The sequence below is a fragment of the Clarias gariepinus genome, chromosome 21 (genome assembly GCF_024256425.1).
Source record: "Clarias gariepinus isolate MV-2021 ecotype Netherlands chromosome 21, CGAR_prim_01v2, whole genome shotgun sequence".
Taxonomy (NCBI): domain Eukaryota; kingdom Metazoa; phylum Chordata; class Actinopteri; order Siluriformes; family Clariidae; genus Clarias; species Clarias gariepinus.
Genome location: NC_071120.1, coordinates 27,897,817 through 27,910,758, shown reverse-complemented (window position 1 = coordinate 27,910,758; position 12,942 = coordinate 27,897,817). Strand labels below are relative to the sequence as shown.

At 40.1% G+C, this 12,942-nt stretch overlaps 1 protein-coding gene across 1 annotated transcript; it reads left to right on the top strand.

Annotated features, from left to right (window-relative positions):
- The first annotated feature begins 7,883 nt into the window (after nt 1–7,883).
- On the top strand, nt 7,884–12,494 carry znf703 (zinc finger protein 703). The gene is made up of 2 exons (XM_053480867.1): nt 7,884–8,445; nt 10,246–12,494. Exons 1-2 carry the CDS (start codon nt 8,203–8,205, stop codon nt 11,752–11,754), a joined length of 1,752 nt encoding a protein of 583 aa, XP_053336842.1. The 5' UTR covers nt 7,884–8,202; the 3' UTR covers nt 11,755–12,494.
- The last annotated feature ends 448 nt before the right edge of the window (nt 12,495–12,942 follow it).

The following is a 12,942-nucleotide window of genomic DNA, read 5'->3' as shown; positions in this document are numbered from 1 at the left end:
CAGAAGACTTCAAGCACAAGACGGTGATGAGACTCTTTTGAAGAAGGCCCTACGTGAATGACGAGCCCACCGTGGTGGCTCTGTGCCACCATGAACATTCAGCCAAAAGGAACGCCTGATCCTTCAAAAAATCTTAACTCTACAAACAATCATTCACCAACACCACTTGCACATTACAGGAAGTTCAGGCCTTCAGTTCAGGCATTATTTAGTTCACATATACATTATTGCAAGGTGAAATCCTTTATTCTTCACATATCCTAGCTTGTTGTTATTAGGCTCGGGTCAGAGCACCAGCTATTACACGGCGCCCCGGAGCAGACAGAGATAAGAGCCTTGCTCAAGGGCCAAACAGCAGCAACCTTTCGGAGCTGGGGCTCGAACCGCAGACCTTTTGATCAATACCTCAGAGCTTTTATCTACTGGCCCACCACCGCCCCAGATGTTGCCACATCCCCCGTATACTCGTGACCGTATACTCGTGACCGTACACCATTCAATTTACTCATGTTTGAGCCATTAAAGCAGTTCCTGGGAGGCCAGCATTTTAGACGTGGAGCAGGCAGTCTGATCATGGCTCCAGCGTACTGAGAAAATGTTCTACCCTGTATCCAGGCACTAGTGAGACCCTGGGATAAGTGCATTAGTGTATCAGGGGATTATATAGAGAAATTAAGGGGATTTTTACTCTCGGAACTGTGTTCTGTTATTCTGTACATCAAAAGTCCCACTTTGACTTGAACGGCCCTCGTATTAAGAAGAAATTAGACAGAATAAATCTAAAGTGATGAAGATGAATTTCTGGATATAATTACTTCATTATTAAAATGTTAGCATCAACACGTCGCTAAAACAAAATATTTCTACAGTTATAGCAATTGGAGAAAAAACTAATTTTAAAAAAAGCTTTTCAGACCTAAAAGTATTCAAAGAAAATGAATCTTCATCGCTATGAATCTTTTTGCTGTGCGAACACAAAGCGGTTCACACACTCTGGAGCCAGTGTAGGATGGATTGCGTAGCGTGTTAAAGCATGACATGAAAAATCACAACATCGGCTGAGGTAATACGCCCGCTGACAGGTTGATCCCAGCAGCAGTGATGTGTGTGTGTGTGTGTGTGTGTGTAGAGTGAGATGACAGATCAGATCACTTCATCCGCTGAGGCTTTGTGCGTTTACACTGCAGCTGAAGAGCTGCGGCGTGAAGAGTGATGCTTGGCGTTAATAGCGACAAGCCAAACAGCGGGAGTGTCGACTGAAGCGGAATCGGACTTTCCATAATCCACACTTTTCTCTTTCATAAAAGTGACGAGAGCTGGTTTTAGTCGGTGTGATTTCCACAGATTCCTGTTTGGCACGCTGTACTGGACGCTCTAATGGACTCGCTAATGATCTTTTAAGACCAGACCTCCCGTGAAAAAGACTTCTGCGTAGCTTCCATCATTAATCTGAAAGTTTTTTAGAAAACTGTGACATGTTAACAAAACACTTTTTTTTAAATTGTATTTAATTTCTAAAAATTCTTTATTTAAATAAAATTCTTTATTTATATAAAAGTAATTTTAGGAATGAATTTCTTAAATTTCATATTTGCGCTTACTGTATTTTTAGAAAATGAAAGCCTAGCATTAGCAAAATTTCCTGCTAAATAAAATCTGACAAGAAATGTACACATAAAATTACTAAAATATTCTAGAAATAAGCTGCTTAATTAAACTCTTTTTAGATTAAGAAATTGTAAACAAATACGATATTTTCACTTGCTATGATGAAATTTTTTTGCAGCGTACGTTAGCTCCTGTTGCTGTGATATTGGCTGTATGTTATATAACTGGTATTGGTGCCAGGCCAAATAAAATAAAAAAAGAAAAAGAAAAGCTAGTGATGAAAATGTTTTGTTCTAAGGTTTATGAGACCTTTAAATTAAAATTGCTGTAAGTTTGTTTTTCTCCCATTGGTTATGATTTTGTTCAAAGTGGCACCAAAATCGCCCGAGTTTTGCGATCAAAGAACTCTTACACAAGGACAAACCAAGGCTGAAATTCTTTTTCAGAAGGTTTTCACACCTCGGTCAACCACAGCATGACAGCTGGAGCCGTGTTACAGATTACCGTCGCTGATTACTCATGCTGAGGATCATTAATTATCCAGACAGCGACGCTGTAATAATACCTGCGACACTTCACCTGCCTGTACTCATCTGTCAGCTAGTCAGAGGGAGCGTTTCTGGGTGTGCCCATTTATGAGTGTGTGAGTGTGTGTGTGTGTCTGTCTGTCTTCTTTTATGTTGCTGTAAATGACAGGATGTTGACAAGTCCAAACCCTCAGCTAGCATAACCCTAAGCACGCAGTCTCAAATACACAACGCTGTTACGCTACACAAAGCAAAAAACAAAACAAAAAAAACCCCATCACGCTAGCCAGCAGCTCCGCCCCTCCCCGGGTCAACAGTTCAAGCTTTCTGTCTTATTGTCATATTTATTACATGAACCACGTAAGTGTCGGCTTTCATCTGTCTCTGCAGGTGTGCGTTGTTTTTACCAGCACCCAAGATCTGGACCCGTACACCTTTTCACACACCGGGCTCTTTTTCAAATCAAAGAAGATGTTTTTCTAAGGACATGGCAAGCATCTGGACTTCTGTAGCTGCTAAGAATAACTAGCAGTTCTCGAACACCCGTGTCTATTTTCATCCTAGTTGTTATTTCTTCCTTATCTCGCTCAGAGGCAAGAATCGAACCACCATACGTGGAGCTGGGAAGCAACAGAGCTAGCCGCCTTGCTAGCAATCTTCTTCGATGTTTTTCTTGCTCAATATAATAACTCACCTCCTGCTAGCTAGCTTTGTAGCAAACCTATCGTACGACAGTACTAACATGAAATACAGCACTAGCTGAGCTAAGCAGTTACCTTGTTAATGCTAACATAGTGACATTTTGGGTAGTAGCTAGCTTAGCTCAAGCTGCTATAATATTGTGTGTACATTATAAAACTGCAATTAATGCTAAGTAGCATGCCAGGAAAAGCTAGTGATGAGATTACAGTACCATCTAGGTAACAATTTTAGATTCATAGAACGATCTTTGAATATTATGAGTTCTGGTTCTTAGACTGTTCAACTGTCTAGTTTTTTTTTTTTTTTTTTGGGGGGGGGGGGTGTCCTGGGTGCATTTTAGATTGATTTGGGGATTGTTGGGGATTTGGGGATTGTTTGGGGAACATTCTGGGAATGTTCTGGGATTGTTTTGGATAATGTTTGGGGAAAATTTGGGGATTATTCTGAGAACATTTTGTATAATGCTCTGAAAATGTGATAAATGTTTTGGGAAGTTTTTGAATTAAATTTTGGGAACGCTGGGGGAACATTCTGGGAAGTGTTTGATAATGCTACGGGAAGATTGTAATTAATGTTGTTGGAATGCTTTTTAATAACATTTTGGGAACATTGTGGGAACATTTTTGGTAATGTTCTGGAAATTCTGCAATTACATTTTTGGAAATGTTTGGGAAACATTCTAGGTAAGTTTGTTTGGAATGGTCCTGGAATGTTGTAAATAATATTTTAGGAATGATTTTCTATTAAATCTTGCGGACACTGAGGGAACATTCTGGGAAAGTTGTGGATAATGCTCTAGGAAGGTTGTGATTAATGTTATTGCAAAGTTAGGGGAAGATTTTGTAAATGTTTTGGATAACATTCCCGGCGGCAATTTGAATATTGTTTTGTGACCGTTTGGGGAACATTCTAGGAATGTTTTCTAGCTAGGTTTGTATAATTTAATATAATATAATTTTAAGAACTATATTTTTTAGATTGTGGGAACGTTGCCTGTACAGCAGTTTTTGAATTGAAAACGTTTGTATAATGATATAATGAAATTATATTAATATAGCTAGCTAACAAACACAGTGTGTTAGCTTCAATAACATGCTAGCCAACCATGTTGTGTTTAGAAGGCTAGCTTACTTAATATTAAGTATTAAAGTATTAAACAGTAAGAAAGAAGTTTATGCTAAGCAAAAATAAAGGCTGTAATCAGGTTCTTGTGCAGCTAATAAAGTTATGCTTTCTACAAATAACTGATCCGTTAGATAATTAATTTAATAAACACATGAAAGTGCAAATTGGAGATGAAGACAAGTGTGAAGGGGTTTATTTAACGTTAAATTCTACTAAGATGTATCTATAGTACTGTGTGTAATCATGGAATGTACGTTAGCATGTAGCACCATACAGTGACGCTATTCACAACAGACACAACATCATGCTATCAACATGTGACTTAGATACTGGTCCTCATTGTGCAATAATGTATCTTATACATTATAATATATATACAACTATTTTAAACGCTTTTAGGCTTTGTCACTGTGCAAGTTAATATAAAGTTTCCTTATTTACATTCAGGCTTAGGTAGAATTTGTTTTTGTTGCTTTTCCACTCTGTTGTTGTGGCTACACATGGTCCCTGGTTTCTCTCAAGATTTGCATGACTAATTTATTTATTTTTTTTTTTTTCGGAAACACTTGATCTTGCTTGCATTTATGGTCAATATCCTGTTTCGTTCTCTGTATGCAAACCATGTCACTCCTCTACACACACTTTTCTCGGCTGCAGGTCTGACCATGCAAAACGTATGCAAAGCCACGTGAGGAGGCAAATTCAAGAGGACACAGATGGCAACAGATTTCAGTTTATAGCCTCGAATAATAAAAACAAACCAGAAAACTGAATCTACTCTAAGACTTTGATTGCCGTCGAAGTTACGGGAGGATGGCGATAAAGCTACAGAAAAAAAATGACAATCTGCTTTACCTGATCCGCTTTATATCGCAAACTCTAAACAATGACTTGTGAAAAAACACTCATGTGCTAAGTCATTTTTGACATTGTTGTTTGCAAGATTTGCAAAAATATAAAAAATTCTACTTTTTGACCACAAGCTCTCTCAAAACAATTCTAGTTAGGTCACAAACTTTTTTCAGAAAACCATAGTGCAAACGTAAGTTTATATTCAGAAATGTATATATTATAAACGTTAGCTAGCTAACATAACTATGCCAACAACAACAACTAAATCCCATTTCACTTACATCATGTATACTTTAAATACTACATGAGCTAGGCTTTTTGAAAACCTGAACATTGTTAACTTTTTAAAGAGGAAAGATTAAACCAAGTCATCTCACATCATCTATACCACTTAATCCTGTATTCAGGAATCGCAGGGGGCCAGGACCCTATCCCAGGAGACTTAGGGCACCTTTGGAGGAAACCAGAGTACCCAGAGGAAACCCACCAAGCATGGGGAGAACATGCTAATTCCATGCACACAGGGACGGGAATCGAGCCTGGCCAGGAAGCGAACCCGGACCCTGGAGGTGCAAGGCGACAGTGCTGAACACTCCACCACCATGCCGCCACCCAAGTCATCTAATCTAACCATACTATAGTCCTATCTAGGTTTTAGTATTCGCTCTATAAACCTCCTTTTTTTAGCTTACCTACTGTACTCTAGGGATCTGTCTAGCTAGCTAAACTCTAAATGGCTAGCTGCTTCTCTACTACTCTATTCTATACTTTTATACTATTTTTTAGCTTGAACTATTTAATTAAGTACCTCAGGTCTCTGCTACAATACATATACACCTGTGGTGTGTGTGTGTGTGTGTTAATTTGCATGTGTATGCGCTGGGTGAGGATTAGCAAACATTCTGTTCATATTTATATAAGATATTAGAAGTGTTGTTCTCTGGTGTTCAAGCTGTTTGTTTAGCGAAATAATGCATGCGGGCTTAGCATGAACGCCTTTTCATGTCACTGTACCGAGACGTGAAGCAAACGTACACCTGTCTGTCCTGTTAACAGCTTGTTGTGTTACAGAGAAACCGCAAAGGGTAAAAATATGCTTTACCTCAAAGCATTGACGCTGGAGACTCCTTCCTTGCATGTTACAAAAACAAATATTTTATATATAGAGATTTTAAAAAAATCTGTTCATGTTTAGTTTTCAAATATGTGGTATGTCTGTGAAACAAGTCACTGTGCTAATTGTTAAACATTTAATATATTTCATTTCTTTTGCAGTTGATCATTTGGACAGGCTCCTATAAATAATAGGGCATGGTTTGAGCAGTTAGTTAGTTAGTTGGGTTGTTTGTTAGTTAATTAGGAACATCGACTACTCTTAACATAGGAAAGAAAAAAAATCCCCCCAAAAAGTAAGAGAGCGTCCCGTAAACAAGCCACGCCTTTGTGTATCCAGAGCACACAAAAGATGAAATAATGCAGGCCGCTCAAACTCGTGAACAATTATAGGCCAGAAATGACTCCCAAACATCAAAGGCATGGAGACGCTAAGCTATTCCAGCCTGCCTGTGCTAACCGTCGCTCTGCCAGGCTTCAACTAATGAAGCCAATTCATTGCGTAATTAAGTTAACTAAATTACTCTGTTGGCAAAGCAGCCTGCGGTAATGAAATAAAGTTATTAACATTCCAGCTCTGGAAACTGACACCACTTTGACATTTGGTGTTGTTAGAAATGAACAATAGATTTTAGAAATAAAAACAGGAATCTGGGAGTCAGGTAGGGCAATGCATTTAACTTGAACGGTGCAAGAAACCATGTGTGTCCTGAGAACAAAAAGCATTTCTGGAAGTTAAAAAATGAAGTCAAGTCACTCCTCTAACTGTCTGTTCGGATCTGACCTGTCTATTATTTATTATTAATTTTTTTGTTAAGTATGTTATTTATATTTAAAAAAAAAAGAAAAATTTTAAGTGTGCTTTTTCTTTTTTGAATAGGGTGGCTGTTTATATGAAACTAAATGATTAATTTATTAAAAGTTTTATTAGTACATCTTTAAGTGGGTGGCCCATTTTTTTTGTGTGGTATTTAATTTTTTTTTTTTAATTTGTGATTTAAAAATAAAGAGCATTTTAAAAGAAGAGCATCTCCACCAGCTGACTGATTGATCTGGCTAATTTTCCTTCTTTTAGTCGGTTTGTAGAATAATTAAAAGGTATATAAGTATAAATCTATATTATTTCTGTTGACTTTAGTGATTTGACGAAACAAGCATCATTCGGATTATTACCCTGTTCTGTGAATATGTCTTATTACTCATCTGATTGTCTATACCACTTTATTCTGTATACAGGGTCATGGGGGCCTGGAGCCTACCTCAGGAGACTTAGGGCACGAGGCGAGGCGGATTACACCCTGGACACATACTCACATGCCCATCACACACTATGGGCAATTTGGAAACGCCAATTAGTCTAATCTGCATGTCTTTGGGAGGAAACCGGAGTACCCGGAGGAAATCCACCAAACACAGGGAGAACATGTAAACTCCATGCACACAGACTCCGAGGTGGGAATCAAACCCGGACCCTGGAGGTGCAAGGCGTCTTATTATAATATTTTAATTGAAAAACCATACTGTAGTATTTACACATATTAATGGGAACTTTGTAATTTTAATTAAACAGTCGAGACGCCCTGTCTGTTTGTCTTTTCAGAGTTTGACTGGAATGTTGACATGATTTTAGCAGTTGGTGCTAAGTGTCATTACAGTGTGCTTTTGGTAGTATCCAGGCTTATTTTAATAATTTCTGAGGTAAATGTTGACATTCCTGACAGTTTGTTGTCACACTTCACTGTGGAGTATTTGGGTCACGCTAACCCCCCCCCCCCCCCTTCTCACTGAGAGAGCGCGGGGGTGTGGGAGGAGCGTGGGCGATGTTGTCCTGCCCCCATGTACCAGTCTCTCCGCCCACTCTGCCTGTGATTGGCTGGCGGCTGCAGGCTTTGAAGCCCTGCCTGAGAGCTGGAGCGAGCAGCGCGAGCGCGGAGCGCACGGAGACAGTACTGAGGACGGCGCGCGCGCGGCCGGAGGACTAGACCGGACACACCAGAGGGATTTTCTCTCTTTATCTCTCTCTCTGTCTCTGCCGCCGTGTTACTCCTGAGGAGCCGCACTGTCCTGTGTTTGTTCCTGTTGGTTGAGTTCTATAAGTGTGTGTGTACAGGTGTCGGGGTTTTTTTTGGAGTTGCGCACGGGAGTGTATCGTTTCCATAGAGACACGGATTCCCCCCCCTTTTCTCCTTAACTTTGGATATCTCCACCGAGCCTCGGGACGCACGTGCCATGCGGATACGCACGTGAGAAGCGGACGACGACACGCTCGCGCCACATGAGCGACGCGCCCTCGCCGTCTGGAGTCGCGCGGACACCGAGTCCTCCCCCCACCGGCGCCTCGCACCCCGACCGCGACCCTCGCGCGCAGGCTCGCGCCCCGCCGCTACCTCTCTCGGATCCGGTGCGTCACGCGAAGCGGCTTCCCGTCCGGATTCTCCAAATGCTGAGCGCGCGCGCCGCTCACATGCTCCACGCGGACTACCTGCAGCCGCTCAGCTCCGCGCCCCTGGCCATCGAGGTACAGGAACAAATATATATAATCATTATAATTAAAGCAATCAAAATATAATAATAATAATAATAACTTTTAGGAAAAACATATTATAAAATGGTATAATAAAAAGAATAACAATTATAATAAGTGTGAAATCCTTTGGCTGTAATTTAAATTTAGTACTTAAGTTTTTCAATTAAAATTACATCTTTACTCGTTTCTTTCAAAGGTCTGGAGATTTATGAAATAACTAGATGAAAATTAGAAAATGTTATAATAATAATGGTTTGCAAATATTGTATTTACTTTTCACTATTTGTGTTATTAGAAACAAAAATAATTTTTACTGGGTAAATATTATAAAATGTAATACTACTTCGACTACTACTAATAGCAACTTTTAGGGAAAGGTTTATGTTTAGTTTTACTGGATAAATATTAATAATTATGATAGTAATCTTTTGGCTGAAAAAAGCATTTATTACTAAAATTGCAATTAAAACCAAAATATTATTTTTTTATTTCATAATTTTAAGCCTTAGGGTTGCTGAAAAAAATAATGATTTTATTTAATTGTAAAATATTTTTTATCATAATAATAAATGTTACCACAATGTTTTATTTTTACTTTTGCATTATTAATTTTACTATTTATGCTTTTTTAATGGAAAGATCCTATAAAATGTAATAATGTATATTTTTTAACTTGGCTCTAATTTACATGTATTACTAAAGTATTGCAGCTCAAACCAAAATATGTAATTGTTTATTTATTTTTGGGAAAGTCCAAAATAATAAAAAAATAATCATTTAATACTACTACTACTAATAATAATATAAGCATTATTATGAAAATAATATGGCTTTCATGTGTACAATTATTTTTATTTGTAATTGTTGCATTAAAAAATGCATAAGAAAGATGTAAAAAAAAAATCTCGGAAATATTTTACATATAAGAAGTTTTATATTTTAATTTTTTTTTTTTTGTAAAAAAAAACATATTTTTAAAATAATGAAGACTTTCTGCGAGCAAAACAAACTGCACAAGCATAAAAAAGTTAACTGTTAACTGTAAGCATGTCCTTCCTAGCATCTTCCACCTATGTTTAAATCCAGCGAATCACTGGAGCATTATTTATAACTTTAGACAATGTCAGCTTTGTTCTCCGTATCTGACCGTTAGAGTTATTACTTATTTAATTTATTAGGGAATATAAAGTACGTCTGACATTTTCCTTTCATCCTTTGTAATAAACGTGCTCATAAATCAACGCATGGTGTTCTATTGACATTAGGTTATTATTAGGAGGTAAAGCCGTTGACGTGACAGGCGGTCGCTTTCTCATGAGCAGGTGGTGTGTCAGGGTTGGGGTGTGGAGTAAAACCACATGAGTACATATTTCACAATTCCAACACTGTGATTATTGTGTAAAAACAGCCTAGGTTATAAAAAGGCAGCAGTAAAACATACCAGGTCTTAAAACTAGAACCCAGAAAACTTAAACAACCTGTGTAAAGAGCTTGACCTCATTTTGTTCAAAGATATACATATAGTAAAGAAAAAAGTTCAGCCTGGACATACCGTAAGTTCCAGAGCAGTTCCCTAAACCAGGTATTTTGAGTTGCTTGTCAGATCAATTTAACGAGGGTTGTATACATTATTTCATCAGTAGAAGCTGTAGCAATGAAAACACTAGCTTATTTGTGTAAAAGCTCTCTGGATGTGCCTTAAGTAACAAAATGTAATTTCCAAGGACTACTTGTAAGTCAGTGTTTTGCAATGAATTGAATCTGAAATTTCTTGATTTCTTCCTTTTTCAGCTGGATGCTAAGAAGAGTCCGCTAGCTCTGCTGGCTCAGACGTGCTCCCAGATCGGCAAGCCAGACCCTCCTTCGTCCTCTAAGCTAGGCTCGCTCTCGTCTGGCAGCTTAGGAGACAAAGATGGCCGGTCGACTAGTTCGGGCCTTAAATCAGCAGAGCAGCAGCAGCAGGGCCTGGAGGATAAATCCAGTTTCAAGCCCTATTCCAAAAACGGCTCGGAATGCCGGAAGGAGGGAGTCGTGTTAGGTGGGTCAGCCGACAAATCTGGATTCAGGACTGCTGCTGGAAGTTCAGCTACCACAACGTGTCCATCGTTCTCTCCTCACACCTCGTCTCCAAGGACCTGCTCGCCATCCCAGCATGTCCAAGGGCAGGTACATGTGCATCGCCAGACGCAGTCTCCGTCCACACAGAAACCTCTCAGTGTAGACTCCAAAACTGGGAGTTCCGACTCAAGCACGGAGAGCAGCAGCGGTAGTGATCGTGTTGGGAAAAAAGACTTGGATAACAGCAGACTTGACAATGCCCAGATAGCCAACTCCAGCCAGGCACGCGCAAGTGTCAACTCCAGCAGTGGTAGTGCCTCTAGTAGCCCCCGACCGGAAAGCAAAAGCGATTCCCAACCACCGCAGACATCCTTAGCTAATTCCAACCACGTTGCCCCAATTTCACCGTTCAAGCCAGGACACTCCGTCTTCCCTTTGCCTGCTTCCACCCTGGGATACCATGGCTCCATTGTTGGTGCCTATGCTGGTTATCCATCTCAGTTCATGTCTGGGTTGGACCCTGCCAAGTCTGGGTTAGTGGGTGCCACTGGGATGGCAAAACACCCAAGCTCCAGTCCTTTAACTGGCACGTCTCCTCCATCCTTTATGCAAGGCTTGTGCCGAGACCCGTACTGCCTCTCCTACCCGAATGCGCCCCATTTAGGGGGAAGCAACTGCAATACTTGTGTCCATGATCCATCCTCGTCTCTCAAGTCAGGATTCCCATTGATGTACCCTTCCCCACACCTCCATGCACTCCATCCTGGCTCTCTGTCCACATCTAGTGCTTCCGGCTCTCTCTCCCACCCGCTCTACACCTACGGCTTCATGCTTCCTAGTGACTCCCTTCCTCATGCCTGTAACTGGGTCTCTGTCAGTGGGCCCTGCGACAAACGCTTTGCCACTTCTGAGGAACTTTTGGCGCACTTGCGCACTCATACCTCCCTTTCTGGCATGGACGGAAAGCTGCTGTCTGCCTATCAATCTTCCGCCCCTTCCTCAGCCGCTTCTTGCCACCTACACCTGCCGCCTCCCAGCAGCCCTGGGGCTCTTCCAAGCTCCTTTTCGCTTCGTGGTTCACCTGGACTTGGCCTGGCTCGCTACCATCCCTACAGTAAACCCCATTTGCCTGGAGCGCCTTCATTACCTATGCATTCTCTCCCTGCTACGGCGCCATACTACTCACCATACGCTCTGTACAGCCAGAGATTGGGCTCTGCATCGGCGCTCGGTTACCCTTAATGGACGTGCAGGTGGAGAGAAGGTGAGGAAAAGGTCAAGACGAGGACAGGGACCATCCTCAAACAAGGCTCTAAGCCAATAAGGGAGCTTTAAGGGAATGGATGGCAGTACCTCCGTGAACCGTGGAAGTTTAGAGCACAGGGACACTCGGGCAGGAACACTGTCGGATTTGAAGAACCTGTGCTTCATTCCTGAGAATAATAGAACTGACCCCTTTAATATTATTTGATGATCAAAGTTTTATTTCAGTTTATTAATTAAAAAAGTATATTTATTTTTCTCTCCAGCGCTTGGCTTTGTACTTGGGAAACATTTGCCGTATAAATGCATTCATTGTCACTTTGGTACAAGAACAATATTTTCAGAGATTGATATCATTATTTCCACAAAACATTTTTATAACAAACTCATTAACATTTTGGTTTGTCACTTTTTTTTTTGTCCTTGTTTTAGTGAGTGCTCCAGCAAGCATGACTTGCCTGACAGCCGGTTTGGTCTTGGAAATTTGCAATTTTTTGGTTTCCTTTTTTTGTACTTGTACAGTTCAAAAGAATAAAACATAAACAGATGTGATATATTTTCTATGGTAACTGATTCCGAAAGCTGGGGAGAGATTACTGAAGAGTTGAAGTGAATGGGGGAAATGCCCAATACACAAGTAAGAGTCCTATGTAAAGATGGTGATGCTATACAATTAACAGAATGTCTTATTTTGTGAAATAAAAGAAAACATGATTACATTTATGCTTTTTAGTTCCTCTTGTTTTGTTCATGCAGTACAAGTATAGCATTATATTGTAGCATTCATCATCATGCTACAGACGAACTGGCTAACCTTTTACTCATTTCGCGTAGGAATTTAAAACTTTTAACACCGGATGAATGCCCGCTATGAGATGTTGCTTAAAAATATGTAAAATGAGTGGTGTTCTTTTATCTCCTGTGGCATTTGAATGTGGAATGATTGACATTTCGAAGGGCTTGAAAGCTCAGATTACCTGGTAGAAGCCACGTCGCAGTGATCTTAAAAGTACTTTCTTTTAGACAATTGAATAGTTTACATCGATAAGCTAAACTTATTCAAACATGGCACTTTAGCTAAGTAAAACAGATTTTCCCAAGCAACAGGTTTTTCCACCTCAAATATCTACTGGTTACCACAAACACCAATCCCCTCCACCCCACCCC

Bases quoted from the DNA above. Each gene is read 5' to 3' on its own strand.
- znf703 (XM_053480867.1), top strand. From the start codon at position 8,203: ATGAGCGACGCGCCCTCGCCGTCTGGAGTCGCGCGGACACCGAGTCCT. The intron at 8,446-10,245 runs GTACAGGAACAA...TTCCTTTTTCAG, and splicing joins CCGCGCCCCTGGCCATCGAG to CTGGATGCTAAGAAGAGTCC.